This window comes from Microcebus murinus, chromosome 1 (assembly GCF_040939455.1).
Source record: "Microcebus murinus isolate Inina chromosome 1, M.murinus_Inina_mat1.0, whole genome shotgun sequence".
Classification (NCBI taxonomy): domain Eukaryota; kingdom Metazoa; phylum Chordata; class Mammalia; order Primates; family Cheirogaleidae; genus Microcebus; species Microcebus murinus.
Window position 1 is genome coordinate 24226653 of NC_134104.1, and position 18441 is coordinate 24245093.

The 18441-nt window shown below is 34.0% G+C and overlaps 1 protein-coding gene across 1 annotated transcript in view; it reads left to right on the plus strand.

The window, feature by feature from the left end:
• TMPRSS15 (transmembrane serine protease 15) overlaps positions 1-18441 on the plus strand; it is a 116951-nt gene that overhangs the window by 14823 nt on the left and 83687 nt on the right. The window contains exons 4-5 of the mRNA XM_076004240.1: positions 3560-3711; positions 16450-16581. Coding sequence (XP_075860355.1) covers positions 3560-3711; positions 16450-16581 — 284 coding nt within the window. The remainder of the gene's footprint in view (positions 1-3559; positions 3712-16449; positions 16582-18441) is intronic.

The window sequence follows — 18441 nt, forward strand, 5'->3', positions numbered from 1 at the left end:
ATCTCAAGAATGGAAAAACAAGCACCACATGTATTCACCATTAAATTGGTATTAACTGATCAACACTTATGTGCACATACAGTAGTAACATTCATCAGGTGTTGGGCAGTGGGAGGGGGGATGAGGGGATGGGTACAGTCACACCTAATGGGTGCGGTGTGCTCCATCTGGGGGATGGACACACTTGAAACTCTGACTAGGGTGGGGCAAAGGCAACATATATAACCTAAACATTTGTACCCCCATAGTATACTGAAATAAAAATAAATCATAAGAAAAAGAAAGTGGAAAAAAAAAGACAGCTTTTCCACTGGAGCAAGTGCTTTGAAATGAAAATGGCTATCATTTCATTTTTTTCCCTAAAGAAAGAAAAATTTACCTTAATAAATGAAATTATTACTAAACTACTAAAATAAGAGCTTCAGCTTTCTTATAAGGAGAAACACAATTTATTATTATTATTCTCTTGATTTCTATTATATATCTCTCTTATCTCAACATTTACACTGAATAAGAAAAAAATACTTAGAGCATACAACTTTATGTGAATATAGGATATGAAACTCCTGTCCTTGCAAAGTATAAATTATTAAATGCAATGTATAATTCACAACTAAGAAAACACATCTTTCATACAAAAATGTTTTATGCCTGAGGATGAACTAATCCAGTTACTTTCAACTCAGTGAAAGGAAATTCCTGATTTGCACTTTCTTTTCTGAAAATACCTCACCTCTTTCATTCCCTAACTTAGGTAAAATAAAAGCAAATGTTCAAATTAAAATATGTGAAATTACATAAAAATAAAACACAGATTTAATCAGAATTAAAATTTTCTAATGCACAATAAGGGATAAGATGAAAAAGTGGGATTGAAAACAGAGAAAATAATGGACATTATTCACCCTCACTTTATTTTAGCCATATTTAATCCTGTCCATGTAACTATTTTGAGTGATAAGTTTGGTTAGGGAGACATAAGGCAAAGAAGAAGAAGAAGAAAGAAGATAAGAAGGAGGAAGGGAATAAAAGGAGGAGAGTGAGGAGGAGAAAAAAGTAAGAGGAAAAGGATGATGAAGAAGGAAGACTCTCTTGAAAGTATTAGAGGGATTAAAATATCTTTCCCTTCTCCCAAAAAATATCCAACTAGCTATTTTCCTCATCTATTTGTATATGAAGTTCTGATTAGAATGCAAGATAACAAAAACCAAAACTTGCCTCTAAGGTGAATGTGCCGTGGTCTCTTTCCTGCTGACATACACTTCATGACAGAGTTGGTATCAATAACAGTGGTGTCAGGGATGGGGTGTGTGAATTACATAAAAACATATTAGAAAGAGAGACATCCTAGGTTTCATTCTGATCTTTGACACCAATAAGCTGTATAACCCTGAGCAAAGTTACCTACATTACTTTGAGCCTCAATGTGTTTATTGCTTAAATGAAAATGTTAGTCAACATAGGGTGCAAAAATAATCATCCTTTTCTGGAGCTTCTGTTTATATAAATATGAAATGAGGCCTGAGAGTTATATGCAAGTTAGGATTTTAAAATTTTCAATTGACATAACACGTAACTAAAAATTCCTTAAATAATATGTGTTTATTACTTGACATCACACGAAATCTGGAAGTTTCAGCACAAGTTAATTTGGTGTTGCAATAACAATGACATAGACAGGGATTTAAGTGCTTTCCTTTCTCCAATATGCTATGTTTAGCTAGTCAACAATGGCTTGCCTCCTGGCCTTAAGACAGATGTGGCAGTTCCAGCAATCATATGAAGACACAATGTTCAACCAAGAAGACCAGTAGTCTACTATGAGCAGTTCTTTTATTAGATATGGAAAAGTTTTCCAGAAGTTTCCCATAAGTCTTCCCCTCAAATTTCATTGACCAGTGCCTGGTCATCACCCATGAATAAAACCATGTCTGAAATGAGGAATGGTTAAAGCAGATGTCACCTTTCCTGAGAAAATAAAAACTTATTTTCCAGTAAGATTAGGGTTCGGCCAGCATGGAAAAATTGACAAGTGTGGAAGAGTAGATAAAAGCAGTGTCTGTGACAAAATGTAACATTACCAAAGACAACACCGATTCCGTGTATGGGTAAGTTTGTGGAACCCTGAGCTAAACAGTTACTAACTCTTTTCGTTTACAAGATTTGGTTACTGTGCTTTAAGCAAATGATTGGAAAGCTAAACTTAACATTTTAGAAAATGTATTTAATAGACGTGAAGTATGAAAATATTATATGAGAGTATCCTGTTCATTTAAAAAATGAAAAACCAGCTACAAGGAAAGGGTCACTTCTGCTAAATTGTAACACTGAATAGTGGCATAGACATTAAGAAGGAATATGCTACCTAGTGGAGATGCTGATCTACTATGGTCTTTCAGGAATATTGTGGTCTTATATACAGTCATGGAGGAAAAGAATAACATTTCCTCTAGGTTCCATCAGGATACATAGATGGACAGACCAATAAAGAACACTTTTGAAGTTAGCAGATTTCTTCAAGAAACTCATAAACTTACAGATATCATAAGAACATATGAGAATAACTCCTATATTTCAAAACCAGCAAACATATGACATAAAATATGGTTTTTCCTAGTCTGTCTCCTAAGGAATCAAGTAAACCCTGGGTACACAAGCTTACTTAGGGGTAGAGAATAATTCTCAGAGCTAGAGTTTGTCTCCCAAGTGGTGTATCCTAAAAAGATAGCGCGAAGCAAATAGAATGTAATCAGGAGAGCAAAGATTTCTCAAGTATCCCCATTGGCCAAAATTTTATTCATTTTTATCTGTCTTTAAATTGAAAAAAAAAATCGCCTTTTAAAATGCACGCTAGAGACCAGGGGACAAAATAAAAGAGAAGATGATAGGGCTACGTGATTGAACTCTAATCTTGTGATCAGAGACCATGTAGGCAAGACAACCCCAACTCAATTCTAGGGGTCCCTGTTCTCTTTCTATCCCTTGAAATCATGATATGTTTTGGTATTTTATATTAAGCAAAATAAAGAAGAAAAAGTAGATTAGTTGCTATAAACTTCCTATCAGGACTTCTTAAATTACATGGAAATATTTTTTTTGAAACCAATGAAACTATCTTAGAGTTTTCTTGACATAGAAATCATCCACCCTTCATCTCTCCAAAGAGTAAAATCATAAATCCATACCCTTCATCTCTTCAAACAATGAAATCAGAATAAGTGCCAGGACATCATGTTATTTTGTTAAACTTAACACCAGTGACTCTAGGAACAGCCTAGCCCAGGGATTCGTATTCTAACTTGAAACTCAGAAAACTCAGATTCCAATTTAGGATCTACTTGAAAGTTTGTCTTCTTAGAAAAGCATTTATACTTTAAATTCCTATTTCTTTAACTCATGAAATAAAGATAATATTTGATATAAACTACCTTACACAGGTGTAATGAGGATTAGCAAGGTGATAACTACAGAGAATTTCAAAGACATTTTAAATGAATTGAACACAAATCACTTGAAGATGGCTGATTTTTTTCCTCCTATATCATCTTTTGCTTTGCAGAAATGGCAGCATTATAGTCATATTTGACCTTTTCTTTGCCCAGTGGGTGTCAGATGAAAATGTAAAAGAGGAACTGATTCAAGGCATTGAAGCAAATAAATCCAGCCAACTGGCCACTTTCCATATTGATTTGAACAGCATTGATATCTCAGGTATCTGTGAACATTATTTGATTTCTTTGAATCATTAAGCTATGAAATTAAAATTCTAGCAATATGCCAGGGAAGCAGTGGAATCATCCTTGACTTTAGGAACATGTACTATTGCCTGAAGTGACACATTTACATGAGAAAAGTGAAATATGAAGAAACCATATTTGAAGAAAATTATCAGTGAGAAAAAGTTTGTGAAATATCAAATATCAGAAAGGTTCTGAAAATGTTGGCATGCATAAATGTTTGTGCATTTTTTAAAATTTTATAATTTTAAATTTTATAAATTCCTTGAATTGGTCAAACCAACTCTGACTTTTCAGGAACTGTCTATCAGAAAGTGATACTTACCACTTTCCTATTGTGTTATATAGACATTGGTAGGTTACAAATTCAAATGTCAAGGTCGAATCTCTAATTGGGAAGCTAAAAGAAGAGTTAATGAGTTTACTCCTTCCCTGTTATTTATAAAAACTAAGATTTTATTTTTATTTCTTTTATAATTTCAAAATATGTAGGGAATACTAATGTTTTTGTTACATGGATACCTTGTATAATGTTTAAATTGGGACTTTTAGTGTGCTCATCACCAGAATAGTATTCATTGTACCTGTTAGGTAAGTTTTTATCTCTCATTCTCTCCCATTCTTCCCTCTTGTTGGTTTCCAATACCCCTTACATCACTTGTGCTCATCCTGATTATCATGTAGCTCCCAGTTATTAGAGAGTATATGCAGTGTCTGTTTATCCATTCCTGAGTTACTTCCCTTAGGATAATGGTCTTCAGTTTCATCCAAGTAGCTGCAAAAGAGATTATTTCATTACCTTTTAGCTGGATAGTCCTGCATAGTGTGTGTGTGTGTGTGTGTGTGTGTGTGTGTGTGTGTGTGTGTATTTGGTTCCCATTTCATTTAGTTTTGCTATGATTTTTGTGATATCTTTTCTTCTGTTGCCTTGGGTTTGTACTTCTTTTTCTGATTCCTTGAGGTGTGACATAAGGTTATTAATTTGTAATCTTTCTGTCTTTCTGATGTAGGCATTTAAGGCTATAAACTTTCCCCTTAGGACTACTTTTTCTGTATCCCATTAATTTTTGAAAGCTTATTTCTCCTTTATCATTCAGTTTGAGGAACCTTTGATTTCCATTTTAATTTCATCATTAACCCAAGAATCGTTCAGCAACAGGTTGTTTAATTTCCATGACTCTGTATGGATTTGAGTGTTTCTCTTGAAATTGATTTCTTGTTTTATTCCACTCAGAAGTGGTCTAAGAAGATACACGGTATGATTTTGATATTTTTTTAGTTTTCTGAGACTTTTTGTACCCTAGAATATGATTAATCTTGGAAAATGTCCCATGTGCTGATGAGAAGAATGTATATTCAGTAGCTTTTGAGTAGAATGTTCTGTAAATGTCTGTTAGATCCATTTGCTCTAGAGTCTTGTTTAAGTCCAGAGTTTCTTTATTGATTTTCTGCTTCACTGACTTGTCCAGTTCTGTGGCTGGGGTGTCAAAGTCCCCAGCAAAAATGATGCTACTGTTTATGTCTTTGTTTAGATTTAGTTGAATTTGTTTTATGAATCTGAGAAGAACCTGTGTTAGGTGCTATATATTTAGGAGTGTTATGTCTTCTTGTTGTATTGTTCCCTTTACCATTATATAATGACCATTTTTGTCTTTTTTTTATCACTGTTGCTCTCATGGACGCAGAGAGTATAATGATTGTTACAAGAACCTGGAAAAGGTAGCACGGTAGGGGGATAAAGTGGGGATAGTTAAAGACTGCAACAATATTATTAGATAGATATAATGAACAATATTTGATAGCACAGCAAAGTGAGTATAATCAACACTAAGTTAGGGTATACTTTAAAGTAACTAAAAGATGTGAAATTGGAATATTTTTTAACACAAAGAAATGATAAGTGCCTGAGGTGATGGATATCCCAATTACCCTGATTTGATTAATTCACATTGTATGCCTGTATCAAAATGTCATATGTACCCTATGAAGATATACAGCAATTATGCAGCCATTGTAATTTAAAATATTTAAAAACTCTATTTTATCTTATATGATAGTGGCTATACCTGCTCTCTTTCGATTTCCATTGTGTGAAATATTTTTTCATACCTTTACCTTGAGTCTGTGTGGGTCCTTGTGAGATAGATATGTTTTGTGGAGACGACATGTATCTTTGGTTTGTTTTTTACCCATCCAGCTAGACTATATCTTTTAAGTGGGGTATTAAGACTGTTGACATTCAGTGTTAATATTGATATGTAGGATACTATTCTATTCATCAGGTTGAGGAATAACTTGTTGTTTTGTTTTATCTCTTATGCTATTGTTTTATTAGAGCTGTGAGCTTTAACTTTTGGGTGTTTTTATACTGGTAAGTATCTATTGTACTGTCACATATGTAATACAGTTTTAAGTATTTCCTGTAGGGTAGTTCTAGAAATGACAAATTCCCATAGTGTTTGCTTGTCTGAAAAAGTCTTTATTTTTCTATCATTTATGAAACAGTTTTGCAGATACAAAATTTTGGCTAGCAGTTCTTTTTATTTATTTATTTATTTTAGAAGACTAAAAATAGGGCCCCAATCACTTCTGGTTTATAAGATTTCTGCTGAGAAGTCTGCTGTTAGCCTGATGTGTTTTCATTTGTAGGTTAGTTGTTGGTTTTATCTTGGCACTTATAGAACTTTCTCCTTCATTTTGACTATGGCCAGGTGAATGACTATGTGTCTTGGAGATGTCTTTTTTGCTATGAATCTTCCTGGTGTTCGATGACCATATTGTATAAGAATATATGAATCTCTGCTGATAACAGAGCAGTTTTCTTCAATAATTCCCTTGAATAGGTTTTCCATGTTTTTGCTTTTTCTTCTCCCTCTGGTATGCCTATAATTCTTATATTGTCCCAGTTTGCATAGTCCTCTATCACTTCTGTGAGTGATTGTTCATTCTTTTTTGTGCATCTTTGAGTGGCTAGGTTAGTTCAAAAGTCTTCAAGTACTGAAGTTATTTCTTCTGCTTGGTCTAGCCTGTTGTTGAACATCACTGCTATATTTTGAAATACAAGTCCTGTTATATCTTTTTTTATGCTGTCTCTTTAGCAAGTTTTTTATTTTTGTCATTCATACCCTGGAACAATTTTTTTACTTCTTTATGTTAGTTTTCAACTTTCTCTTTGATCCAATTTATCTTATTTTGCCATCCATATTTTGCATTCTATCTCTGACATTCAACAATTTCCTTTTGATTGGGATCTATTGCTTGAAATCTATTGTGATCCTTTGGGGCAATCAAAACAGCTTTTTTTTTTTTCATGTTGCCAGAGTTCTTATTCCGGTTTCTTCTCTTCTGACATCTCCTCTCTCATCTGAAGTCAGATAAGTTGCAGTGCACTTGTTCTCCTCTGCTGGGACCCTCCTACTTAGTGCAAATCAGAGGTCCCTGGATGGTACACTTGTGTCTGACTCTGGAGGATCGACCCCACACAAAATAGGCAAATACACTGTGAGCATTTACACTGCTGTTCTCCTGCATCTCCTGCCTTACTATTCCCTGTGGTTGTCACTGGTAGTCCCCATATTGCAGAGTGAGCACCACCTGGTTCTGTCAGCAGTGGTGATTTTCACCATGAGCCAGCTTGAGAGCTGTTCCACTTAGATCTGTGTGAAGTAGCATTTGTCAGCTTGTGCCAGCTTGAGTGCATCTCCTCCCATGCCCACAGGTGGCAGTGATTGTCTGCCCATGCTGTGGTTTGAGAGCTGTCCTGCTCAGATTTGTGGGTGGCAGTGCCAGCTTGAGCAGAATGCTGCTCACGTCTGTAGATAGTGACATCTGTCAGCTCACATTGGCTTGAGAACTAACTGGATTAGATCCACATACATCAGTGTTTTGGCCTTTGCAGCTTAAGTGAAGCCCTGTCCATGCCTTTGAGTGGCAGCGATTGACAGCCCACACTTGCTTGAGGGCTGTCTGGCTTAGATATGTAAACAGCATTTGTCAGTCAGCACCAGCTTGAGTGCAGGTCCACCCATGTCAACAGGTGGCAGCAATTGTCGCCCTTCCTCGGCCCCCGCAGGAGAGGAGGTAAGCAGCTCCTGCCCACAGGACTCCAAAGAGTGCCTGGCCTCCCTGCTTTCTCTGTTCCTCAGGACCACAGCTGCTATGAAGAAGGAGCAGCAATGCATGTGACCTCTGGGTAGAGGCAGTGCTCTAGGTCTAGGATTTTAAAATGGTGCCAGCCTCAGTTTCCAGGGTTCAGTTAGCCAATGGGTCCTTGCTATGCTTTCTCACCTGAGCAATGCTGCAGCATGGTCTCCAGTCAGCACCTTATGTCAGTCCTGTGGCCTTCTGAAGTGGAAGGTCCCTCTTGCAGCTCAGATAATAATGACAAGAGACAGATAGTGGGAAGAATGTGGAGCCCTAGGATTCTCTCCTCTGTCCCTTCCCCATGTATGCACTCATCTTCCCTGTGTACCCCCAAACTACAGAGCAGGTTGCCTCTCTCCCCTCTCCTTTCCTTTGGGTGGCTCCTGTCAGCTCTTTTTTAATTCACAATGCTCTTAGACAAATGATCTGAAGGTCAATGTCCACTCACCACCTTCAATCCCCTCAGTGAGAGTGGTGTGTATAGGCTGCTTCATCTAATCCATCATCTTGGCCCCCTCCCCAATTTATGTCTAAAATGATAAATAATCTTTAATACAAAAATAAACCGAAGGAGAAGAAATATGGAACATCAAAAATAACAGCAGAACAATATGTTTATCAGTGCTAAAAATGTTTTAAATTTTCCTTTCTAGTCATTTTCCATTCATTTCAATTTACAAACATTTACACTGTTCTGATTTTGGTTGAAAACAACAGTAATTTTCCAGGCTTATCCAGATTCACAATCAAATATCCATACACTTTGGGACCAAATATGTTTTGGAATTCAGAAATTGTTTAATGTTAGAAAGTTAAACCAACTTGGAATATCCACACCAAGTAGACTAAAGACAAAATGTAAATATCCTAACTATTCAATTAATTCAATGAGTTTTTATACAGAATGAGATCAGTCAGTATTGGTTTGCTTCTAACTCACATATCTAAAAACATACAGAAGGGTTTTTTTGTTTTATTTTATTTTAACTTTTTAGTAGTACATATGAAAAATTATGGACCTCTAGTTGCTTTTCTTTACAGCACTGGTTCATAGAGCACAGTTTCCTCTTTAACTCAGTCTCTTGTTATATCCTGCATCTCCTGTTCTGTGACAAGATATTTATTCTTAGTGCTTGTTCTACTTATAGCTTGGTCCCCCTGTCACAGCTGCTGGAGAAGAGGCTGTCTATTTTGGATCTTTGTCTGCTTTGAATGAACTTAAGACAAATACTGGGCTATTATTAACTAGAACAGGTGGTTTACCTATCAACATACTTACTTTCTACATCAATCTTATTATATGATGCCTTTACTACCCTCATTTTACAGAAGAGAAGTCTGAAGAACAGATTATTTTGGTAAACTGCCTAAAATCGCACAGTGATTTAGATTTAGATCAGGGATTCTGAACTAGGTGGTCTGACCCTAATGTCTATGCTTATTATGCCAGAGTTTGTTTGTTATGGTTTTATCTTTGAACAATGTTGATTGATTTTTTAATAGTCATTTTTCTTCTAGAAAGTTGTTATCTTACTCCCATTATTTGAATGTGCATTAGTTTCTGCAGGTCTGTTATGGCAAATAAATTGAAAGATATGTTGAAACTCGGGCAGGGCAAAGCCAAATATGTAACCTAAACATGTGTATACCTGTAATATTCTGAAATAAAAAAAAATATTTCATGACTCTCTACAATTGGACTATTTTAGGAAGGAGAGTTCATGGTTTTAAAAATTATGTATTTATTCAATAAACCACATTTTTGACTTAATTTAGAATTAGCATCACAAATGCAATAAACTATATCAAAACATCAACTCAAGAATATTCTCAAAAAGGCAGTTACATTTGATTTGTTAGACTGTCTTAAAACACTTTTATAACATAATACCAAGATTAACTTTAGGTATGTGAGTTTAATATTCATTTGTAGCATATAAATTTTCAGATTTATAACATTTTTAAAATGGTTAAGAATTTCAGGGCTAGGTGCAGTGGCTCACGCCTATAATCCTAGCACTCTGGGAGGCTGAGGTGGGAGGATTGCTTGAGGTCAAGACAAGCCTGAGAAAGAACGAGACCCTGTCTCTACAAAAAATAAAAAATTAGGCAGGCATGGTGGCACGCACCCGTAGTCCCAGCTACTCTGGAAACTGAGGCTAGAGGATCGCTTGAGCTCAGGAGTTTGAGGTTGCAGTGAGCTACGATGATGCTACTCTACTCTACCCAGGAGGACAGAGTGAAACTCTGTCTCAAAAAAAAAAAAAAAAAGTAGTTAAGAAGTTCATAAATACATTGGCTTTTATGTAATACACTGTCAAATGAAACGTAATAAAATTAAAATATCATTTTCTTTATGAAAAATCTTATAAATTTTATTTTATCTTCCTCACCAATACTCTATCATATGTCATTCAAAAGACTACTATAGATCTTGTATGAACAAGACAACACAAAAATGTGAAATGCTGAAATAAATAACCTAGTTAGAAGAGAATATTATACTTCTTAGCCCACTTACTGTCAGTATAGTTTTGAATAAAACCAAATTCACTATATAAGGGTTTTTCATGCTTTGATTTCCTTTATATCTTGCACATTTGAGTTACTATAGTTTTAAAACTATTAAGCATGTTAAGAGTTGAAGAAAATATCCAGTTTTTATCTTTTATGTGAAAAGCACTTTCTACTTAATGATCACTTAGATATTTATTCTGTGAAAGATTATTTGCAATTGATACCTTTCACATGTGTCAGTGTAAAACCAGTGGTTCTAGGTATGCCAGGATCTAGTGTGTCATGTTACATTACTTGGCTTAAATATAAATTAGTCTACGTATTATAAATACGATGAATAAATAGATATTTTTCTTACATGGACACAAAATAAAGCAAACTTTTTCCATAAATATTGTATAGAGAAAATATGTATATTATGAAAATATTGTATATAGAGAAAAATTATATAGAGAAAAAATTATATAGAGAGAATATGCAGATTCTGAAAATTTATCAGATTTATTACAAATATCCAAATTAATGTCCTGCTTTCTTTTTGTCAGTTTATTGGTTCATTAAGTGTTTCATCTAAGTCACAGTTTTTACGGTCCTCTTAGCTGTATAAAATGCCCTAAGAGAAATATGTGGAATGACTTAGAGGGAAAAGAATCAGTTTTAAATAAAACAAGAAAGCCTTGGACTTAAAAGATTTTTTTCTGTCCTACTGTCCTGAAGATAACCCTGTTAAAAATATATAGAATTGGCTGAACCATATGCCCAGTGTTGTCTGGACAAAGACAGAAATGATGAATGAGGGGACAGAGAACATGGGAAAGTTCTCCATCCACATTTTTTTTTTTTCCGCCTGAAGAGTAGAGCAGAAATCTCCTTTCGTATATTTAAACTACAGGAATGAGGACACTATATACGCTTAGCCCTATCATTCACATTTTACATGAGCAGTTGATAATCAAACATCAAAAAGTAACATAAAAATCTCCATCATTGAAAAGATATGAATGAATCTACCCATTACCTAATCTTACCAATTATTCTACCTGTATTTAAGCTATGTAGCCTCTTTGAACTTCATATTTATTATCTGACATGTGAAGGTTAACATACATCTCTTAGTGATTGTGAGAATTTAAAATGAGATAACATGAGATAAAATGAGATAAATGATACAGATACAGCGGTGTCTGCACTGTTGTCAACACAATGCCTAGCATGGAGGAGGAACACAGCCAATATTAGGTCCTGTCTCTCTTCCCTCTCTACTGACTTAGATGAAACAAACAGAAAACAACCAGTTGGGCACTTTTGTAAAGAGATTTTTCAAAAATAAAGTTTAAAACAAGATGATTATACTTGGTAATGCTCATTTTAATCCAAGCTTTTATTTCACTAAAAACTCTATTTCCCAACATTACCTATTACTGGAGAGTCTATTGAACTACCTTAATTAATCCTCAAAGAATTATTATAAGGTAAATAGGTAGCAAAATACTATCTTTTTAAACTAAATCCATGTATCCTACATGAGTGTCCAATCTTCCTCTCCATTTATTCCTCTCATAGTGCAAGATACTATGGATTCATAGAGGGGAACGAGGCAATTAAACTTGAAAACTGCAGTTTCCAAGCAGTAATTTATTATGAATATGTCTTTCAGGGATGTTAAGTTTATTCTCATTTTTATATGCCTGGAAGGCAGAGTTTGAGAAAAATCAACAAATGCATGCATCATATACCTGGCATTAGTACTATTATAAATTCTGCCAAAGAGAAATTTTGTATGATAATGGTACAAATTCTATGAGGGTTATGTTCTATCATTCAACTGCCTTTGTTGCCAATTACCTTAAAGTTTTACTAACCCATTTTGAACGCTTGAGGAGAGGGATGGGAACTAAGGTTGCCTTGTACAGATTGATTTCTTGGCTGCTATAGTGTGCCTAGTGGGCCGTTTTAGGCAACTGCTCATGTATTTGAAGGGTTTCTAGACTACAGCTTGTTCTAGTCCTTTGTTGCTAACTATGTAGGCAATGATTGCAAAAAAACCAAAAGTTTCACTATTTCTCAATCTCATACAAAGTGCAATCTTGCTAAAGTTACACTATGTGGTAGAGTTTGGGGATTGGAGAAAAAGAATAATTGGCTGATTTAGTGAAGAACATGAAATTGAGCCAAAGCAACCTAAGGCAGAATTATGTTCCTCAATTTAATTGCTCCAAGACTGAGATGCAGAGACTTTATCCAATACCAAATGTATTGTGACTTAATGTGCTTTTTCTTTCTCTGAGTTTGAGAAAACAACATTTATATATTGCTAGGCACTCTCCTCTAATTTAAGACATTCCTACTCACATGCATTCAGGACTATTAAACTATCTTTCCGCCATAATTTCATTTGGATTGAAAAGCCATAATCTTGCTTTAAAAAAAATAGATTTGTTCTATCAAAGTAAATGAGAATTTCTGTAAGGTGATATCTATCTTTCAATATAGTACTGTGAAATAAAACTGGTCTCTGGAAGTAGAACTCATGGATTCAGATTCTACTTCCACTATACGCTATGAGAATCTTGGGCTTAATTTCTCTCAAACAATTTTGACCATCATGTACTATTACCCCCATTTAAATGATAGGAAAAATAAAATCTAGGGTTTCCAAACTATGGTTTTCAATTTATTATGTTGTATGCAATATTTATTGCATATGGTTTGGAAGAAAAAAATAATGGAGTTTAGTCTTTATCCTCCACCATGCTTAGGGCAGGGCCTGCCTTGAGTAGGCACGAGGTCCCTTGTCCTGAACCACTGAAAATTGTTTTGACTTTGGATCACTCTGAAGTAGTCACATCTGAGTTTGTACTGAATCCTTCATAATACAAATATAAATGGATAATTAAAAGCTTTTATTTGAAGAATTCCAAATAATACTGATTTACTAGTTTGGTTTAATAAGATGCCAAAAATTAGTATCCTGAAGTTAAAATACCATGTAGATATAATAACATGCCCAAGTCCTCTTGCCACAGAAGTTAACAATACCTAATATTCAAAGCCATTTGATCAGCTTCTAATAAACTAAACCAATTGTTATTGCCTTTGTGCATATTTCTTTAACTAGAATTCATTAACTCTTCTCCTAAAAATTCCCTCTTAGGAATTACAGTTTAGTGTAGATTTCTTGGAAAAGAAGAAATACTAGGGCAAAAATTAGGGAATGAAATTCAAAGTAGTACTCAACTCAAACAACATTAGTTTTAAGAATGTAGGATCATTTTTTAAAAACTGGCATCTGGCAAATTTCTGTAACAGCTCATGTTTTAGTCAATGGTTTTGTCAGAAATGTAATTATATATGTATACATAATAAAATGAGAGAGAAGACTAGGTAAAAATACAATTTGACAAAATCCTAAAACTCGCTACCCTTGCATTATATTTCTATTTCTATTTTCTATATTAGTTTCAATATGAGAAACTGCTTTCTTTATGGATCAAGTCAGCTGAAGATTGTTGATGAGATACAGTCTTGAGAGAAAGCAAAACCTAAACAAGGGTACCTAATATTTCCACCTTCAAATCAAAATACTTCAAATTAGAATCATTTTCTAATTCCACTATCTGTTCTTCTTATAGTCACTATCGTGTCTAGTGACCATAAGTAAGTCAAGTGGCCACTCCTGTAATTCACCTGCCCACTCCTTAGCACTCTCTTCTTCACCTACCCTGATCTAGGTCAGGAGTGTATCAGTTCTACCTATAAAGCAGAAATTGAGTCCATGTCCCATCTCCTATGCAAGTGTGAGTTCTAGTTCTCATCAACTTTCACCTGGACCATTGAGACAGCTTCTCAACTGATCACCTCTTTCCAAGTGATTCTCCACAGGGTCCCCAAATTGCATTTATGAAAAATGTACTGGACATATTGCATATATGTATAAAAAGACTCAGTTCCATTGACTATTAAACAGTATTTCTACTATTTAAAAAGGTAAAAAGGTCCCCCAGGATCTGGCACCAAACTTCCTTCCTTCTATGGCTTTCACAAACATCCTGCCATCTGGGTAAGTCAGACTCATATGTTCTCCATACATTGATGTGTTTCTGACACATCACCAACTATATTCCATAAAGCTCTCCTCCTGGCGCATTTCTAGACATCCTTCAAAACCTAGTTTTAATATAACCTTTTCTTTGAGATATTTTAAATTCCTGCCTCAGAAGGAAACGAATTGCCTAATAATCTTTAATGTTCGATAGCACTACTTTTATATCTCTCTTCAAAAATAACTAATTAATGAACTGTCTCCCATTAAATTCCAAGCTCTGTGGGAATAGAGCTCTACCTCATTCATCCTTTTATCTCCATCTCTCAAAATTGCATGACACAAATACTCAGACAATAAATACTTGTGGAGTGAATAAATGATTATTAAAGAGATCAAAGGATCCCAAGTAGCGTCACTTGTTGGTGTGGTTTAGAGGTTCAATCTAGAGTTCAGTATACAACGGACAGAGAGATGTGAAGCGTCAGGAAGTGAAGCTCCCATGAGAAACAGTAAAACAGCCATAATTAGATGTCTTCTTCGCAATATCCCAAAATGTAGTCTTTCAAAGGCTGAATATTTAGAATTCTATTAGCTACTGTTAAAATAAGACCCAGAATTTCAAGTATAATGCTTTTTAAAAATATTTTTTGTCAAATGTTTATGGAATATTATCAAATGTTATGCCTTTTTTTTTTTGGATTAGGGACTCAATGATTAAGGACTTTCTTAATTGATATCCCTTATATATCAACAATTGTGCATTTGAGTTTATTAAATGCTATTTTATCATTATTTTTATTATCTTAAATGGGTGTATTCTGTCTTTTCGGAATGACTCTGATCTTTGTTCTGTTCTATTTTAGATGTGAGATATTTCAAGAATTTCCCCATGGTTTATATCCATTTTAATTAGAGCTAGTTACAAAAGTTTAATTTAGCATATATACTTGGCAACCCTGTCTTTAAATGTTTCTAATTAAGTATTATCTTAGTAGACCCACGCACTTTTATTTTCCCAGTTAATTTTATGTAGCATAAGGAGAAATTTCAGAATTTCATATTTTTCAATCCCAGCAGATGGCAGTACAGTGCTGGCTTTAAGATTAAGAAACTAACAAAAATGCTATTGATTTAAAGATTTCAAAACTTTAAACTATCATTCTTATTCTAGTCAGAGACAAAGATATTCAAATTTTCACATTGGTCTGAAAAATAAAAACATATTTTTTTCTTGTGGGCATATAAAAATATGTCTTAATTTTAGAATTGCACTTAAATTTTCCAAGTTAATTTGGAAGCAGAATGTGTTTCTTGGTGCCTACTTAAGTATGTGGAAGTGGATTAGGTGAAGGATAAGACAGGCTGAGAGGTACAAATTGATCAGGTCCCGATCAGAATGTCGTGTGGAACCTTGCAGGTTATGTTTGCATCCTACCCTCTAAGAATCTCTGACCAAGGAACAAAGAGATATTGAACGGAAATAGCCGTTGGGTTTCTTCACTGCTCAATGTTGCAATATACCAGGAATTTTAAGTGTTTTGTCTTACTCTAAAACTGGCTTTTGTTGATAAATTTTATTTTGTAGAATGCAAACTTTGACTTAAGCCACATATTTCAAATAATAAGTTTATGAGTAAATAGCTACTAGATGCTACAGATGATGCAACAAATTTTTCACTGAATTGTCCCACATAACACAACACCACTGTGATGAGTAAATACTAAGGATTAAATGTCCAAAGTATCCAAACTATATTAATCACCAAGGTTAAAATCAACAAAGTAAACATTCTTATCTAACATCTATGAAAAAACATTTTTTTCAAAATTTAAAATTCTGCATTTTTACAAATGACTGATTCATCAAATGAAATAAATATTTATATTGGGAATTAAAGTATATACTTGTAAGTATCTCAACGACAAAACAAAAACATAATAAATATTCAAACATTGTTCATCTCTCACCCATTGGCAATTAAATAATTTCAATTTTATTTTTTTAAGGAAATGTCTCAATAGAGTGCCTGCCTGGTTTAAGGCCTTGTGCTGATGCTCTAAAGTGTATAGCAATTGATTTATTTTGTGATGGAGAGTTAAACTGTCCAGATGGTTCTGATGAAGACAACAAAATTTGTGGTAAGTTTACCCCTCTACTTCTTTCCCCCATTCCTTTCCCTCCTCCCTCACTGTACACACACACACACAAACAAAAAACAAAAGAATCCCCTTAGATACCTGAAACTGGTGAAGAATGAGCTATTCCAATAGCAATTTTATAATCTAATATTAATACAAAATATTTTTTTAATTGTATGAATATTTTCCTAAACTTTAAATATTAACATTAAACACATTAATTAAACAGTATTCCACTTGGTGACTATGGAAAGGATGCTGTGCTTAGCAATGTCTGTTATGAATGTGAGGAAAGAGTGCAGTGTTTTTTATCCCTTCTCGATATTAAACTACTCCAAACTATTATGAATTTGATTTCTTACATATACATTCTCACTTCTTCCTAATGGTTTTTCATGTTTTTTCACCATCATATCAGCTTTTTTTTTTTTTTTTTTTTTTGCTATTTCAACACCTAACTCAATGAGCAACATTTTTAAATTTTGATTGTTGCTTTTATCCACCTCTTGTAGTTCTGTGAATAATGGGGACCAGTTACAAATAAGAACTTAATGTCTCATGATTAAAACATCTGTGTTTTATTTGTATATTTTGGCATCTCTTTTGAATGCTAATAATAATGTTACTTTATTTTTATTATTGTTATTTGACACTTAAGCACTTACTATACACTGAGCATGGTTCTGAGTGAATTAAACATGTTTACTCTTTGACTTATTTCTTCAATTTGTAGTTGGGTTCCACTTAGAAAATGTCACTAGAAAGTAGCATCCAAATGGGTAATTTATTGTTGTGTGTAACATATCTAAGAATATTACCACATAGAACTAAAGTAGTCTCCGTCTTATCTGTGGTTGTCACAGTTCAGTTATATGTGATCAACTGAGGGCCAAAGATATTAAATAGAAAATCCCAGAAATAAACAATTCATAAGATTTAAATTGCACATTGTTCTGAATATTGTTATGCTTGTTCTATCTTATTATTAGTTATTGCTGCTAATATCTTACTGTGCCTCATTTATAAGTTCAACTTTATTATAGGTATGTATGCATAGGAAAAAGTATATATAAGGTTCAATGCTATCCATGGTTTCAGGCATCCACTGAGGGTCTGGGCAGGTAACCCTGTTGATACAGGTGGACTACTCTTGAATTTGGGTAAGTCTAACCAATAGTTTGTTTTTGAAAAATTAAACAAAAAGCAATGAATTGCACATTTTTTGGTATGGTTAATAATCAGTTTTAACTTCAAACAACTAGTTCCTGAAGTGTGTTAAAGATTAGTTACTATTTGCTACATTTTGCTTTTTCTATTATTTATTATACTTTTTTCATCTTCCTTGATATTAATTGAAGATGAATGTTACAATAAGGAACAAAGTTTAAAAAATTACTTATCCACTTGGTACATACTTTAAAAGATAGACAGTTGGTCTGTTTCCCAGGACCAACTCAACAAAAGGCAAGTGTACTACAGAGATTTCCACTAAGCAATCCCAATTCAAATGTTCTTGGATAAAATTCAAACCTTTAAAGTTTAACTACATACTTTGAAGTGCACTCAGAACATATTGGAAGAAAGTGCAGGCTACAGAATATTTTTAATCTATTTTATATAACGAAGTTACTCAAAGAAGAAGAAAGCAACCTTTATTTTTTGCTGTGTTGTTCAGGCATTTTCCACAACCTTTTCAGGAAGAATATGATACAAGTCTGCCATCATGAGGTAGCAAAGGTGATGTTGATTTCTATTTCAAATATAACAGTGTATGTCAAGTTAGATGCATAGCTTTAAGCCTATATAATGATGATCAATAACCTTCAATAGGTTATATAATAGTAATATATTAGATGAATC